Source organism: Drosophila pseudoobscura, chromosome 4 (assembly GCF_009870125.1).
Source record: "Drosophila pseudoobscura strain MV-25-SWS-2005 chromosome 4, UCI_Dpse_MV25, whole genome shotgun sequence".
In the NCBI taxonomy this organism is placed as follows: Eukaryota; Metazoa; Arthropoda; class Insecta; order Diptera; family Drosophilidae; genus Drosophila; species Drosophila pseudoobscura.
Window position 1 is genome coordinate 3,176,327 of NC_046681.1, and position 15,317 is coordinate 3,191,643.

At 44.4% G+C, this 15,317-nt stretch overlaps 5 protein-coding genes and 1 long non-coding RNA gene across 8 annotated transcripts; 3 read left to right on the forward strand and 3 right to left on the reverse strand.

Annotated features, from left to right (window-relative positions):
• The first annotated feature begins 986 nt into the window (after positions 1 to 986).
• LOC117183955 (keratin-associated protein 5-4-like) lies at positions 987 to 1,533 on the forward strand. The gene is made up of 2 exons (XM_033379650.1): positions 987 to 1,186; positions 1,244 to 1,533. Exon 2 carries the CDS (start codon positions 1,247 to 1,249, stop codon positions 1,397 to 1,399), a length of 153 nt encoding a protein of 50 aa, XP_033235541.1. The 5' UTR covers positions 987 to 1,186; positions 1,244 to 1,246; the 3' UTR covers positions 1,400 to 1,533.
• Positions 1,534 to 1,670: 137 nt separating this feature from the next.
• Positions 1,671 to 2,988, forward strand: LOC6902738 (uncharacterized). 2 transcript variants are annotated; one of them, XM_033379649.1, is made up of 3 exons: positions 1,671 to 1,805; positions 2,138 to 2,577; positions 2,625 to 2,988. In XM_033379649.1, exon 3 carries the CDS (start codon positions 2,727 to 2,729, stop codon positions 2,895 to 2,897), a length of 171 nt encoding a protein of 56 aa, XP_033235540.1. In that variant the 5' UTR covers positions 1,671 to 1,805; positions 2,138 to 2,577; positions 2,625 to 2,726; the 3' UTR covers positions 2,898 to 2,988. The 2 variants fall into 2 exon arrangements, with proteins under 2 accessions (XP_033235540.1, XP_033235539.1); XM_033379648.1 differs by having other exon boundaries at positions 2,645 to 2,981.
• Positions 2,989 to 5,610: 2,622 nt separating this feature from the next.
• LOC6902737 (uncharacterized) lies at positions 5,611 to 6,942 on the reverse strand. Its single transcript, XR_004469119.1, has 3 exons — positions 6,792 to 6,942; positions 6,020 to 6,459; positions 5,611 to 5,972 (listed from the first exon to the last, which is right to left on the reverse strand). It is a non-coding gene; the product is annotated as an uncharacterized lncRNA (long non-coding RNA).
• Positions 6,943 to 7,063: 121 nt separating this feature from the next.
• LOC117183995 (keratin-associated protein 5-4) lies at positions 7,064 to 7,571 on the reverse strand. The gene is made up of 2 exons (XM_033379814.1): positions 7,411 to 7,571; positions 7,064 to 7,353 (listed from the first exon to the last, which is right to left on the reverse strand). Exon 2 carries the CDS (start codon positions 7,348 to 7,350, stop codon positions 7,198 to 7,200), a length of 153 nt encoding a protein of 50 aa, XP_033235705.1. The 5' UTR covers positions 7,351 to 7,353; positions 7,411 to 7,571; the 3' UTR covers positions 7,064 to 7,197.
• Positions 7,572 to 7,953: 382 nt separating this feature from the next.
• gammaTub37C (gamma-Tubulin at 37C) lies at positions 7,954 to 9,710 on the reverse strand. The gene is made up of 4 exons (XM_033379812.1): positions 9,564 to 9,710; positions 9,306 to 9,508; positions 8,644 to 9,234; positions 7,954 to 8,583 (listed from the first exon to the last, which is right to left on the reverse strand). The coding sequence occupies exons 1-4, from the start codon at positions 9,610 to 9,612 to the stop codon at positions 8,050 to 8,052; spliced, it is 1,377 nt and encodes a 458-aa protein (XP_033235703.1). The 5' UTR covers positions 9,613 to 9,710; the 3' UTR covers positions 7,954 to 8,049.
• An 88-nt stretch (positions 9,711 to 9,798) lies between these two features.
• pigeon (protein) lies at positions 9,799 to 14,630 on the forward strand. Of its 2 annotated transcripts, XM_015181369.2 has the most exons (9): positions 9,799 to 9,977; positions 10,048 to 10,449; positions 10,513 to 10,814; positions 10,878 to 12,050; positions 12,118 to 12,350; positions 12,421 to 12,635; positions 12,699 to 12,923; positions 12,996 to 13,156; positions 13,303 to 13,444. In XM_015181369.2, exons 1-8 carry the CDS (start codon positions 9,914 to 9,916, stop codon positions 13,118 to 13,120), a joined length of 2,739 nt encoding a protein of 912 aa, XP_015036855.1. In that variant the 5' UTR covers positions 9,799 to 9,913; the 3' UTR covers positions 13,121 to 13,156; positions 13,303 to 13,444. The 2 variants fall into 2 exon arrangements, with proteins under 2 accessions (XP_015036855.1, XP_001356282.2); XM_001356246.4 differs by lacking the exon at positions 12,996 to 13,156 and having other exon boundaries at positions 13,303 to 14,630.
• The last annotated feature ends 687 nt before the right edge of the window (positions 14,631 to 15,317 follow it).

Genomic DNA, 15,317 nt, shown 5'->3' on the forward strand with positions numbered 1-15,317 from the left:
TAAAAAAGCAAAAACAAAAAGAACAGAACAAGTCAAAGATTAAAACTCATTAATGTAATGTGTAAGTAAAGCAAAAGCAAAAGCAACAAAAACTTGCAGTAAATTATATATAAATATTTTTATACACGTGGAACAATTATAATAATATCTGAAATGCTGCAACTTGCTAGAGCTAATTCTGGAGAATTCTGGAAGGGAGACACCTCCTTGAATTTTATATATATACTGAATACTGATTATGAATTGTACTCGAAATACCAACAACAGCAAACAGAAACAGCAACAGCAACAGCATCGAAAAATAAATTGCAAGATAATACGAGTAGGGACGGAGTAAAAACGAGAACGATGAAAAGTCTTTTAATGCTTAGGGGCCACAATTTTCGAAGTAATTAAAAAACGAGAAAATCCAAAAACCAAAAACCAAAAAACGAAACATGAAATTATTATTATATTAAAGTACGGTATTAATTAACATTTAAAAAATGTTGTGTAACAGTAATAATAAACCAACCAAGCAACAAAAACCAACAACCACAATTGTATTATTGTAAGAATTTCTATTTCCATCAAACACACAATAAAATTATTTTGTTTTTAAATAAAGCAATCGAGTTTAATTTTCACTTAGAAGTGGGTTCCACAGGCTCCTCTTCGAAAGGGATATACGTGGACACTTGGAGAAAACAAATCAAAATAGCCATTCATAATCTCAATCGTTGATTGTTCGGCTTTGACAGTAAGCAGTTGCATATGTCTATGTATAGTCAATGATAACATAAATAGAGCTAATCAAGAGTATCTATTCGTGGGTTGCTCGAAGCACATTGAAAAACGGCAATGTTTCTGCAAACAGCAGAAAATCACAGAAGAATACAAACCTTCATCGAATCTGAGAGCATTTAAAATTTATTGAACCGAATAAAAAAATCTAGTGATCCTGAAAGTAATAATCATGCTTTCGATGAACGTCTAGCAATTGCCATTCATAGTTCAAAATTCAATGTGTTAACATAGAGAAAAATATTTATGTATAAAATATTTGCAATTTCATTTTGTTAGTTGTGTTCTGGGTTTCGTTCTCTAATTGAGCCATAATTAAGCTGAGACTGAGCTAATAATCCCAACTGAATTAGCATCTCGTTGAGCTTCGCATAGCTTTTAGACGGAAACCCCCTAAGTAATCGTAAGTATAATCAGTCACTAATGATCCTTCCCGGCAAAGCACTGATGTCTTTTTCAGAACATGTGTTGTGGACCAGCTTCGTGCTGCCCGAGCTGCGGCCCACCCTGTGGCGGACCCTATTCTACGCAATGTTGCGTGGAGCTCTGCTGTTCCCCCTGTACCCCGGCCTACTTGCAGTGCACCATCTGTCCCTGCTACCCTCGCTGTTGCTAGCCCAGTGAAGGACGAAGAGTTAACATTGACCTCACGGCGGATAGTCCTATACATTGCTGATCCCAACTAACGAAATGATAATGCAAAACAAAAAAAAATAAATAAAATATAATAGAGGAACGATCATAAGACAATATTGCCTCCATTTGTTCCTTGGGCAGAGATGGGACTATAATTTTTTCGACTGTTGGGCTAGTCCCGGATTTGAACCCAGCTCCACCAGCCAGATGGCCTAGTCCCGTGGGCGATTGCCATTTAATACTCACTTTTGTATTGAGCCTGAACAGGCTGTGGCTTTTCATTTACTAGAATGTGTGTATTCAATCGAATGAATTCAGTTGGTTGCTAAATTCAATTCCGATCCGGTCAGGTGCGTTGTTCGGCTGATTCTCAGATATTTCCACAGGTGAGTGATCGAAAAGGTTGAAAAAGATTCCTTGGAGTAAACATCTCACATACCATATACTCTACATATGTATTTGTATACCTCCCATTGAGTGCACATACCGTGCCATATCCCCTGTTTCTAAGCCAATTGTATGAGGGATTCTCTGCAGATAGCGTGCATTACCATTTACCAAAAAAATGGATCAATCACATATAGTACTTTGCATCAAAGCGATCCTTCGGGGAACCTTCATGGGTGCAGACACCCCAATGAGGACTTTATTTTAGTCTAGTCTAGTCTTAGTCTACTATTGGCCTGATTGAATGACCCGCCTTTCGTCCAACCCCCAGAGCCACCATGTGCTGTCCAAGTCGCTATTACCGGAACACGCCGTGCGTGCAGTGCTGTCTCATCGACTGCAGCTACTGCTGCTTCCGATCAGACTGTTGTGGCCCCTGCTGTGGGACCACCCACCCGCCTAGCTTGTGCGGCGGGTGCTGTGGATCTTGCTGCTAGCAGGGCTGAAGATGGACCACGACAACGCACCCCGACCCGGCGGACTGGCAAGCATTCTCCAACTGGATTTAGAATTTATTCTCTTTTATGAACAGCAACAGCAACAGAACGAGTAGTAGTAGGCTTCGAATCGATTTGGAGCAGCTGTCCAGGTTGACGAGCTGCCGAATATCGGCTGGAGCTCATTCCGACTTTGAGCCTGGTTGTGAACACATCAAAAAAAGTTTTCAATCTCCAAAAACCAACATCTTTTGGAACCCTTTTTTTGTTTGTGGTAAGTGGTCAAGAAAATCTGGAACGTTGAATGTAACTTCTTCTTAGACTTGGTCTACCTTTGACAGAACACCTGTGCTCTCTGTCGAAACCATCCTCCATCTCCATCTCCTGTTCCTGCTCCTACTCCAGCTGACTACGCTCATCAGGATGTGCTGCAATCCCGGTGGCAGCTGCGGTCTGCCCGCCTGTATCCAGTGCACCAACTTCTGCTTCAACTGCTGGACCGGCACGGCGAGCGTTCCCAGCTGTCGCCCTGGCTACACACCAGCCTGTCCGCTCTATCGCGGCTGCTGCGGTGGGCCTCGAGGCTGTTGCTAGCCACCCTCCTCGATGTCTACGAAACTGAGAAATCAATTTACCGTCTCTCATAGAAAATCATCCGTGAATAAAAGAATTTCAAAGCAAAACATATGTACATATGTAGGTGTGTACTTTTTACTGAATGCAGGGCACAATACATAAGGGCCGTATTTTAAAATAGAGGACCCATCAGTTGGACAAGTTGTGTTCGTATATCGATATATCAGAAGAATGCCAAGCCTCCGAAACAGAACTTAAGATGTCTTCAGGACCGGATCGACACTCAACAGGGCTCAGGCTGCCCGTTCCTTGTTACTTTTCAATTATTTTTATTTAATTTTTTAATTTTTATTATTATAATAAACAAACAAATATTTCATCAAATTCAAATTTTTCGATGATTTCGGTGGAAAATTGTCGATGATTTCGGACAAGGAAATCTCCTGTCCTGAAATTGTCGCGAGATGAAAATTCCACTTCTGGAGCATCCGTCGTTAGGTTTCTTTTTTCTACGACGAGTAGGTGTTGATAATGTCCTAAGCTACCCAAAGGATGCACGCTTGTTTTGGGCGGCTTGTCCTGTTGTTGTGACGAGTTGTCGGCACTGGTACTAGTACTCAGGTAATGCGCCAGCGGCAGGTGCAGATAGCAGAGTCCTAAGAGCATTCCATCGAGTTGACAAAAAACGGCGGGCCTCAGCCAAAAAGAGTTGGCAGTAAACGCTTTGGCTAATTTGATTATACGCATCTGATAGAGAATTTTCCAAGGCTTCCGAAAATTTAAACTTTGAGAAAATCTGAAACATCTTAGCTATCTTAGCTATCTATCTTAGCTTAGGAGATTTGAGCATTCAAAGTTGACCATTTTTCCAGTGAGTGTGTATATCAGTGTTTCATATGATTTTTGTTTCAGTCCCTTGTTTAAGGTGCATTAATTTGTAGCATTGGCTCGTTGGACAGACTTCTAAAGAAAATGTTGTTTTTCAAACTCCATATCTATTTTTGGAGTATTTCCCAAATAAGATTTTATATGGGATTTTATAACTGCGACAAACCTTTTTCGTGCAAGGTTGCGCCACTTAAATTGATCTAGGAGCTGAAAGGGTCAAAATCACAGAATCCGCTTCTAAAGTGAGATAAAAATATATATGTATATATAAAATTCAGGGAAAAGTGATTGGCAAATAATTATTCTTTATAAACATTAATTATATTAGATTTTACTTCCAACGGGGATGATTATTTTACAAAAATAAACTATTAGACATTTTATAATTTAAATGTAAAAGGTTTTTTTAAATATATTATAATTAAATTTAAATATAAAAATAATTGTTAAAGCGCAATTCACCATTAAACGTTCTTTATTGATCCAAAAATAAACAAATGTTATTTTATAAATTTATGCACCGGCAACAAAGTTCAACTTTGACACTGTATTGTAAAGAGTTCTTGTAGAGAAAGATTTATCTTTTAAACGCAAATTATTTCATGAAGATTTCGTTTTTCTTCCAGAAGCTATTTATTTTGCAATCTGAATGAGCGGCAATGCCGTTCCGTAAAGGCCAAGAAGGCATCCACTTTACATTTTGAATATCGTTCAATAAACGTTGTAATTATTTGATAACAATAATCAATAAGTATTCGGCTAATTTGGGATAAAAAACATTAATTCCACAAAAAGTAATGGTATATCATTTTATTACAGACTCGCCTGAAGACATTGATGGAGCGCTCAGAGATAAGACCCACTTATTGAATAGTTTAAAATTGTATACCTACATATGTATATATTGATTTTAGAATTTCAGAAGAGTTCAAAGGACTACTGCATGCCACATGATGAAGGAAAACCGTCTTTATAAAGGGCCAGAGTGAAAAATATTCAGCGATACAAGAGGGGCTTATAGATTCCCGATGAAGACGGAGGGGGACATCCACCGCAATAAATCCAGAGCTGTCAGATGCTTATATAAGTTGACATGCAATGACTGGATCTTGCAAGAAGCGATCCAATTACTGCACCGTCAAGTGGCCCGTCTGTATCCAGCAGAAGGCTGTTACGCGAGCATGCAGGAAAGACAGCTGTTATACTAATATTCGAGGAAAATTAGCACTAAAATTACTAAGAGAACTAGGCATGCATTCAAAATACAAATACCTCTACAATTACTGATTACTACTGTACTGTACTTTCTGTACTGATTCTATACGGTCCTGGTGTACTTTGTACTGAGGGCACCATACACATGAGCCGTATTCTAAGATCGGACGAACAAGCGAGATATAGAGAGTCTTTGCTATATAGGGTTCGACAAATTCCTTTGACCACCTCTTTATAAACCCAAGCACGCCTTATTTACCATGGTAGATCAAGATCATCCATCAGGGTGGTTCTCTCAAGAGAACTACCAAATAGGGTATAGGGAGGCATTAAGGTGTAACAAGTTAGCACAACACCATGAAGGAAAGTTATTGAGAGCGGATTGCAAGCGAGAATGAATTGAAGTGTCCTTATACTGGACACACAGTTTAACATCATCCGCATACATGTTTACTCGAGAGTATGTTAATACCGAAGGCAGGTCATTAATAAAGAGTGTGAAGAGTAAGGGGCTGCCCTTTAACTGGTAACTTAACCCGCGACTGATATAGATATATGTATTAGATATAGGCCGGTGCACTGTGACCCGAGGATGGTCAGGATAGTAGTTCAGAGTCCCACCCACATGATTTGTTTTGTTGGGATTTATTCACAGATGATTTTCTATGAGAGACGGTAAATTTGATTTCTCAGTTTCGTAGACATCGAAGGGGGTGGCTAGCAACAGCCTCGAGGCCCACCGCAGCAGCCGCGATAGAGCGGACAGGCTGGTGTGTAGCCAGGGCGACAGCTGGGAACGCTCGCCGTGCCGGTCCAGCAGTTGAAGCAGAAGTTGGTGCACTGGATACAGGCGGGCAGACCGCAGCTGCCACCGGGATTGCAGCACATCCTGATGAGCGTAGTCAGCTGGAGTAGGAGCAGGAACAGGAGATGGAGATGGAGGATGGTTTCGACAGAGAGCACAGGTGTTCTGTCAAAGGTAGACCAAGTCTAAGAAGAAGTTACATTCAACGTTCCAGATTTTCTTGACCACTTACCACAAACAAAAAAAGGGTTCCAAAAGATGTTGGTTTTTGGAGATTGAAAACTTTTTTTGATGTGTTCACAACCAGGCTCAAAGTCGGAATGAGCTCCAGCCGATATTCGGCAGCTCGTCAACCTGGACAGCTGCTCCAAATCGATTCGAAGCCTACTACTACTCGTTCTGTTGCTGTTGCTGTTCATAAAAGAGAATAAATTCTAAATCCAGTTGGAGAATGCTTGCCAGTCCGCCGGGTCGGGGTGCGTTGTCGTGGTCCATCTTCAGCCCTGCTAGCAGCAAGATCCACAGCACCCGCCGCACAAGCTAGGCGGGTGGGTGGTCCCACAGCAGGGGCCACAACAGTCTGATCGGAAGCAGCAGTAGCTGCAGTCGATGAGACAGCACTGCACGCACGGCGTGTTCCGGTAATAGCGACTTGGACAGCACATGGTGGCTCTGGGGGTTGGACGAAAGGCGGGTCATTCAATCAGGCCAATAGTAGACTAAGACTAGACTAGACTAAAATAAAGTCCTCATTGGGGTGTCTGCACCCATGAAGGTTCCCCGAAGGATCGCTTTGATGCAAAGTACTATATGTGATTGATCCATTTTTTTGGTAAATGGTAATGCACGCTATCTGCAGAGAATCCCTCATACAATTGGCTTAGAAACAGGGGATATGGCACGGTATGTGCACTCAATGGGAGGTATACAAATACATATGTAGAGTATATGGTATGTGAGATGTTTACTCCAAGGAATCTTTTTCAACCTTTTCGATCACTCACCTGTGGAAATATCTGAGAATCAGCCGAACAACGCACCTGACCGGATCGGAATTGAATTTAGCAACCAACTGAATTCATTCGATTGAATACACACATTCTAGTAAATGAAAAGCCACAGCCTGTTCAGGCTCAATACAAAAGTGAGTATTAAATGGCAATCGCCCACGGGACTAGGCCATCTGGCTGGTGGAGCTGGGTTCAAATCCGGGACTAGCCCAACAGTCGAAAAAATTATAGTCCCATCTCTGCCCAAGGAACAAATGGAGGCAATATTGTCTTATGATCGTTCCTCTATTATATTTTATTTATTTTTTTTTGTTTTGCATTATCATTTCGTTAGTTGGGATCAGCAATGTATAGGACTATCCGCCGTGAGGTCAATGTTAACTCTTCGTCCTTCACTGGGCTAGCAACAGCGAGGGTAGCAGGGACAGATGGTGCACTGCAAGTAGGCCGGGGTACAGGGGGAACAGCAGAGCTCCACGCAACATTGCGTAGAATAGGGTCCGCCACAGGGTGGGCCGCAGCTCGGGCAGCACGAAGCTGGTCCACAACACATGTTCTGAAAAAGACATCAGTGCTTTGCCGGGAAGGATCATTATTGACTGATTATACTTACGATTACTTAGGGGGTTTCCGTCTAAAAGCTATGCGAAGCTCAACGAGATGCTAATTCAGTTAGAAAGGACACAACTAACGAAATAATAATGCAAATATTTTATACATAAATATCTTTTTCTATGTGTTAACACATCGAATTTTGAACTACGAATGAGAAACGCTAGACGTTCATAGAAAGCGTGTGACAGAAGCTCGATTATTATCTTAAGACTACTAGATTTGTACTTTTATCAAGGAAAGGTGATTTAAAGCATACGCCAAAGCAAGCTGGTCCATGGCAGCCTTATGATCCGACAAATCTGATGAAGATAGCATTTCAAGATATTGCAGTTTTGGCTTTTGAACCGACTGTTTCAATGGCATATGATATGTACAATATGCAGTGGTCCGATCTGCTCGATTACGACGAATGGTCTGTCTATGCATGATGTAGACTCGGCTATTGAATAATATATGCACATATCTACTATATGGAGTCGGAGATGATTATATTGGCTTAACAAGCCAAGGGTATAAAACAGCGTTGAATTGAATACATATACAACGGAACATATTCAAGTATATGTATGTACTTGTATTGTACGGCGTATTCAACGCCAGCATCAACTTTTTTATAAACACAAATACATTTCATAGCTCAAGCCTTTCCATTTGGGGTGTGTACACGGGGACTCCACTGGCGATAGTCGATCTGTGTTGCGGCCTCGTACTCCTGCACCAGACAGTCCACAGTGTCGCGGGCCAAGTCCAGCTCGTTGAGATCCTCCTTGAACATATCTTCGCGTCGGAAATTATCCAGAAAGGCGTTGCGCTTCTTAAGCTTGTCATACTGGGCCAGGGCGCGATTAAAGAGCGCGCTAATGCCCGTATGATTGGCCATCATCAGACCGGACACCTTGTGGGGGGTCTGCACATAGGGAGAGCTGCGCGATAACGCAACCTGGATGCTGGCCGGGCCCCAGGGTATGAACTGGGCCAGCTTACGCTCCCTTATACGCTGAAGGGACTTGTGCACCTGAGTAGGGTCCACCTCGCCCTGTATGATGTTCAATATGGAGATAAAGCAATGTCGATTCTGCTTGTCAGCCGTTGAGGAGACCATCATATTCTTGGGCTGCAGTAGGCGCCGCATCACGTCCAGCACGGTTGTCCTCCTCACATTCGCCTTGGTCTGGAATCCATCAAAACATGGTCGCGTGGATGCAAGGGTAAGAAAGAGAGCTCAGCTCACCTCATAGTCCGTTATGAGCGGGGTGTAGCCGGTCATAAGGAAGTGCAGCTGGGGCGTAGGTATGAGCGGAGCAATCAGACCGATCAGATTGTTGTTCATATAGGAGGGATACCGCAGAGTAGTCGTGCTCACACTCATGATGGTGGAGACCAGATTGTTGATTTGCGTGAACGTCGGCGTTTGAATGTGCAGACGCTCAGTGGCTATGCGGTTCAGGGCGGTGTTGTCTAGCACCACCACGCTGTCGGCGCACTTCGTCAATCGCTTTAGAGTGAGTATCGAGTTGTAGGGCTGCACGACCACATCGCTGATCTCGTCCTGGTTGGGGAACACACTGTAGGTCTGTATGAGTTTCTTGGGGAATCGATCGGACAGGCGCTCGAGCACGTATGATCCCATGCCAGAGCCCGTGCCTCCGGCAATGGAGTGACACAGCACGAAACCCTCAAGAGAGTCGCTACCATCAGCCTCCCGGTCCAGTATATCGAAGACCTCCTCTTGGACGCGCTCGCCTTGGCTAAAGCCGGAGGCCCAGTTGTTTCCTGCGCCGCCGCCATGCTTCGACAGAAACACATTTTCGGGATTGTAGAGCTGTCCGAGACCGGAAGCATTACATTCCAAACTGATTTACTGATTCCCTGGACTCCAACCAGTTGACTTACCTTGGCATATGGAGAAGTCATGATGCTCTGGATGACACGCGGCTCCAGATCGATCAGAACAGCACGCGGTATGTAATGGTTGTCGTCGGCCTGGTAGAAGAACACGTCCTTCCGGTCCTGCCCATCCGCTGCAAAGTCCTCAAGCACTCCGTCCGGGGATATGCCGTGCTCCAGGCACAATCGCTTCCAGAACTCAAAACCAACTTAAGCAGAAAATTAGCATGTGAAATTACAAGTTGAAGCTTTTGCTCAGCTCACTCTGATTGCCGCATTGGCCCAGTTGTAGCGTAATTATTTCACTCGGCATTTTAAACTTTTTAAAGATTTTGCTTGCACAGAAAAAATTATTCAAAATAACTGTTCTTGCAGAAATGTGAAATAGTGATGGTATATTGGCATATCGAATTTGGCTGACGATGATCGATCAACGGACTAGTTCGATATTCACGTTCACGAGTTGCATCATCCCAACGATTTTATTTCGTATGGTATGTTTTGGTCTTCAGTTTACGGTCACACCGCTAGGCGCGAAAACAGCTGTTGTTATTGATTATTTTTTTCATCCGTGGGCTGCACAAAAAATGAAAAGTTTTTAAATAAAAATCACAATGCTGCGTCAGGAGAACTTGGCCGCCAACTTCTGTGGCCTTCTGGCCAGCCAGGGACACACAGGCAAGTACTTTTGGTTCGACTTCAAAGCCATTTGCAGCTAATCGAGCATTCCACTGCTCTCTCGGAGCAGAAAAGGCGAACGAATGGCGAATTTTGGGGCAGGAGCAGGACGGATCACTGTTAACATCCTGGATATTTGATTATATGGACGATGAAAAGAGACGTGAGACCTGCATTGGACATTTCCACGCCACCAAAAAGCAGCTGCGCCTGCTATGGACCATGCCCTGCTGCGAGGTCATCCAGGCGAGCATCAACAGCAGCGTGACTCTCCTCTCGTATGTTGTGAAAACCGAGGGACAGTTCTACCAGGCTTTCGTGGTGGAGGTGCGCAGCACCGAAGTCGGCACGCCCACGCCCCTTAACGTGGATCCCTCGCCGCGCCAGATAATGACGCAGTTTCTGTGGCGTGTGGAGGGTGCCACGCGCACCTGCTGGCAGGACAAGCTGTTGGTGCTGACCCACGAGGAATGTAAGTATTTGTAGTCCGAGTCGGCCGTTAAGGTGTTCCCCATTAACCATATTCCCCGTGCAGCCATCAAGCAGTACAATTGCATTGTCAAACAAAGCTCGACAACAACGCAACCTGGTGGAGCCGAAGGCAGTGCCTGGCGTCTGGACACCAGCATACTGACTCAGGAAACACTGGCCAAGAATTTCAGCTGGGCTCAGTGGGATGCAGAGTGTCAGGCCCTCTACTACATACACCTCAAGCCAAAGGCCCAGAGTCTCAGTTTGCTGGACGAACGGGAGGAGGCTGGCGAGCAGACAGCTCCCACGCTGAGTCCAACACTGTCCGCTTTTCAGTTTAACGAGAAACAGCCGACGGAAACTGTGGTAGGTAGTCTGGCGACATACCCTGATAAACCCAGTTGAAATGGTGCATTCGCTCCTTTACAGCTCAATATACCCCTGAATCTACCGAAGCTGCCAACGGGCTCCAATGACTCCAATGATTCCACGCCCAGCTACGACGACGATGCTGTTCCTCTGCGCGTGCATGACAGCACGCTGAACTTAATCATTCTGGCGGACAGTTCGGGCATGTTCTTCGTCTGCCACTATTACCTGTACCAGCCCATGCAGACGGAGCAGCAGGAGGTGCACTTTGCCTATTCTGTAACGCTGTTGCATCACGGTTGTGTGGTTCACTGTGTCATGCCGGGCGTTCCCTGGCAGAAGGCTCGCTTGCTGCGGCCGACATTTGCTCTGCATGGCCAGCACCATTTGCTCGTTTCATCGGCCTTCTTTGTGCACCTGCTGGATGTGGGACTGCAGCACGAGCCCATTTGCCACATCGTTTGTGCGGCCCACAACCGAGGGCCGGATCTTACCCAGCTGGTGCCTCTGAGGAAGTGGGGTACCTTGGCCTATGATACAGCCACCTTGGACTTGGTTTCGCTGACTGTACCCAGATCGCATCTCATTGAGGCGTTCCGAAATGACAGCTCCCTGGACAATCGCATCAGCATCATTCACTATTTTTTACTGCATTCTAATGATTTGGATGTCCTGGCAGAGCTGCTGAATACCATTTTGGAGCGTCCTCTATCCCTCGATACGGTGGCCCTGCTGAAGGAGGCCCTCGTGGCCGGCAGCTATGCGGCCGCCAATCGAGGTTTGCCCGAAGAAGCCAAGCCGCTGATGAGACTCATACCTTTGACAACGGCCGTGGCTTCGCGCTCTATCCATGCCCGTGTGGCTGACATCAATGTGGGTTTGTCGCACGAGACACTTCACAACACCAGCATGATGTTGCTCTCGCCGCAACAGCGCCTATCGCCCTATCGCACCGACATCTGGACACGTCTCTGGGACCTTCTGAACGAGTCAGCCAAGCAGGAGCAGCCGCGATTCAGCGCTGAACAGGTCACAGAAAAGCTTATCTTCAGTTTGGCGTGCTATCAGCCGGAGGCTCTCTCCCGTTCTACCACACCGATGACGCCGGATACGGGCACTGGTGGATTTGGGGACTACAGCAGCAGCAGTGCGTTTCCGTTCAGCAACGAGGTGCTGCCCTTCATAGAGCTTGAAGGATGCACGGCCAGCAAACAGGAGCATGTCATCTCTGTGGTAAGAAATAAACTCCTTTTCCCTATTGACTTTTCTATTGATATGCTGGCTGGCGTACTCCTGGTAGTATTTACGTGAGCTGAGCGTCCATTTGGTAAAGCACTCGTCGAAACCACAAACAGGATTCCGCTGGCTCAAGGAGACCTTCTTCGAGCGGTCGCAGGCTCCGGCTCACGTCCATGCCGTTGCCTCGCAGTTCGTTTCTTCACAGCTGGAGCTCTCCAGGGCGCTATGCTCGCTGGTTTGCCGCGCTACGGGTCTCGATGCACGTCTGGAGACTTTGAGGGGATTTCAGTTGATGTGAGTGAAGGAAATGTGACTCCTTATTATTGGACATTACTCGAAAATTTGCTTAATGGACTTTTTTTAGTGACCAAATGGCTGGCAGTCAACAGCATTCGCTGTTTCTCATTCTGGAGCGCTATTGTCTGGCCGTGGAATCGATTGCTTTTCCTCTGCCCGAGGGCTTCTCTTCGTTCTTTACCTACCTGGGCTATCGGGCCTTGGAATTTGACATGTTCCTGCAGTACGTTGAGAACCATGTGTTTGAACTACAGGTGGATGTGATGAAGACTATTGTCTACGGTGGGACTACTTTCGAGAATTAATTTGGAGCATTTATTTACTTCCGATTCGATTCCTTTGCAGATATCGAAGACTCCCCACTGGGGATTGAGCGAAAACTCTTGTTGCTGACAGCCCTGCCCAAACAGCGGGCCCAGAGGCTGCTGAAATGCTGGCAGCATCCGGACAGCCTCATGATCCGTGGGCGGGAGCATGCGGCGAACATCCTTTCGGGCCAACAGCAGGAAGCTCCACACCAGCAGCGACCTTCTGCCGGGGCCAACCAGTTGCGGACCAACGCGAGGAGCGGTGAGATTTGCTTTTCCACCATTCTTCTTTCGAATCAATTTCATTTGCACATCCATTCATCCTCCGATCCAGCTTTGGGAAAGCCTCACACACTTGTTTGCCATTCGCTTCTTTTGGTTTTCCTACTTATCATTTTAACCACCGCCGTCCTGAGCATTTCTAGCGTTGTGTTCAGGCAACGGTCCCGCATTTGGTAGAACACTCAAAGCTGATTCTCATCTCTTCCATGACTGGTAAGCGATGACAGCGCCATCAATCATCAAACTCCGTGTTTGCCAGTCTCCGTCGTGTCTCAAAAAGCAATTCGTGTCTTTTGTGTTTTTGTTTCTTTACATTGTAGTTTCTAAATGTTTAACTTATGTGACACCTTATGTTTCAGATCTTAGTGCAGAAACACTGTCTCCTCTGGACTCTTTTCTTGATTTGCTGACGGCGAAGGCGAGTCTGAATGAATTAGACTACAATTTACTCATCGAAACGACTCTAAGTTCCATGGACCAGCTGAAAGTGGAGGAATAGGTGCTCATTGTAAACATACATATAACATATAAACAAAACATTAGTATTATATGTAGGCCAAAATATTGTGTCAAAATATCGAGTATTTGGGTATTAAGTATGTATCCTAGTATAGTCTAAGCTACATCCTGGCAGGAGGCGGACAGAAGTTAATAGAATATGCTCTCTTTGAAACTTGGCCATGGCTCGTTCATAGATGTTCGAAAGTTTCGGTGTTTAATTTGATTTCAATGGTTCCTATTGTCATCATACATACGAGTATGTACAATGTATATAGGCTTACATAAATTGCCGCTTGTTTTTTGTATAATTCGTCAAATATTTATGTATAATTGTTTAATTACGTCTATTAGTTGTATATTAATATAATATAAGTTGTAAGCTACCGAAGGCCAAACACAAATATAAAGGGATCAGACGTAGAGTGAGTGAGACTCTGCCGCTGATCCAACACTATCCCTCTCCTGCCACGCACTCCACTGTAGTTTTGATAAAATGCACACATCGCTTCCTCTTGGAAGTGTGCTACAGTGGTTTTGCACTTGTAAACCCTAGCGTTAGCTTGATGCCTGGCCAAGTCATTACTGTCATCATAACTGGTAATTGCAAGAATAATTTCAAAGTATCAAAGTACTGTTTTTAAAACTCTTCGTTTGCCTATTTTCTTATTGTCAAAATCGATTGTTCGTTATAAACCAATAATAGAAATACGACCCTGACTGTGAAATTTTAGATTTTGGTTGAATATAATTGTTTTGTAGCACATTGAAAACATATTGAAATCCAAACGGATTCAATGCCATCTTAAGTGTCAGTATTTGATAAGCTTTCGGCTACTCTATGCTTTAATTTTTTCGATTTTTTCAAATCAGTGCAGATCAACATTGATTTCAAATGAAAACTACCACCATGAGGTTCGCAGTGTAATTTTAGATTCTAAAAGATTTATTCTTCGAACATTGCCAACTTATTAACCAGACAATCTACCCTAGGTCTTGGGAAAACTACATTCCACAAATAGGCTATGACAGAAAAATGCACATTAAACATTTAAAATATTTATATAAAGTAATCGTTTTCTTAGTTTATGTGTCGCACTATACTATTCTATAAGGTATGCATCAATCGCTTGAATAAACAAATTGAAAAAGATTGCGAAAACATTCAATCGCAACGCACGTCGCCAAATACGGTGTATTTTGTTATTGGATTCGCAGAACCGATGCAGACTGACTCAGCTGCCAAGGGAACTGATCAACAGACGAAGAGGAGGGAGAGGTGTCGCGATCAGAGGCAAAGGATAGCACAAAACACAATTTACGTACAGGATCTCCACGTGCATCGAATATAAATTCAATTGGAATTTGTTCCTGAATCAATGTCTTGGTAAGTCTTTCAGTCTGTGTTAACAGCTTGAGGGTAGACTTTCCGATCCCAGCCCTTCAAATTCAGATGGTCCATCAGATAGGAGTGGGTGCTAAGAAGGCGGCACCCTCAAAAATTTTAAATCGAAAGGAGTTTGCAAAACTGCAGTAGAAATATGAAAAATTCAAGGAGATGCACTTGCTGCCTGGCTCAGGTACAATGGTGGGAATTAGGACATTGGATTAACCGGGAAATGGTCCTGCTCTTAATCCGATCGAGAATCTTAAGCTCATCATGAACGGACATCTACACATACATATACAAACTAATGGTAAGCACTGCAGCACAGCATTGAAAATAGAGGTGGCCCGGAGCGTGTTTTCTTCGTGTTACGATAGTCACACCCGCGTGTACCTGTTAATAAATATATTAACTCCATTGTTGTTCGTGTTCCATACAATAAACAATTTTCGGAAGAAAAACGAGGGGGAACGTTGTGAGTTGCTGCGG

Bases quoted from the DNA above. Each gene is read 5' to 3' on its own strand.
- LOC117183995 (XM_033379814.1), bottom strand. From the start codon at position 7,350: ATGTGTTGTGGACCAGCTTCGTGCTGCCCGAGCTGCGGCCCACCCTGT.
- pigeon (XM_001356246.4), top strand. From the start codon at position 9,914: ATGCTGCGTCAGGAGAACTTGGCCGCCAACTTCTGTGGCCTTCTGGCC. The intron at 12,351-12,420 runs GTGAGTGAAGGA...GACTTTTTTTAG, and splicing joins TTGAGGGGATTTCAGTTGAT to TGACCAAATGGCTGGCAGTC. The intron at 12,924-13,302 runs GTGAGATTTGCT...CTTATGTTTCAG, and splicing joins GCGGACCAACGCGAGGAGCG to ATCTTAGTGCAGAAACACTG.
- gammaTub37C (XM_033379812.1), bottom strand. From the start codon at position 9,612: ATGCCGAGTGAAATAATTACGCTACAACTGGGCCAATGCGGCAATCAG. The intron at 9,509-9,563 runs GTGAGCTGAGCA...TTTCTGCTTAAG, and splicing joins GGGCCAATGCGGCAATCAGA to TTGGTTTTGAGTTCTGGAAG. The intron at 8,584-8,643 runs GTGAGCTGAGCT...GATGGATTCCAG, and splicing joins CGCTCATAACGGACTATGAG to ACCAAGGCGAATGTGAGGAG.
- LOC6902738 (XM_033379649.1), top strand. From the start codon at position 2,727: ATGTGCTGCAATCCCGGTGGCAGCTGCGGTCTGCCCGCCTGTATCCAG.
- LOC117183955 (XM_033379650.1), top strand. From the start codon at position 1,247: ATGTGTTGTGGACCAGCTTCGTGCTGCCCGAGCTGCGGCCCACCCTGT.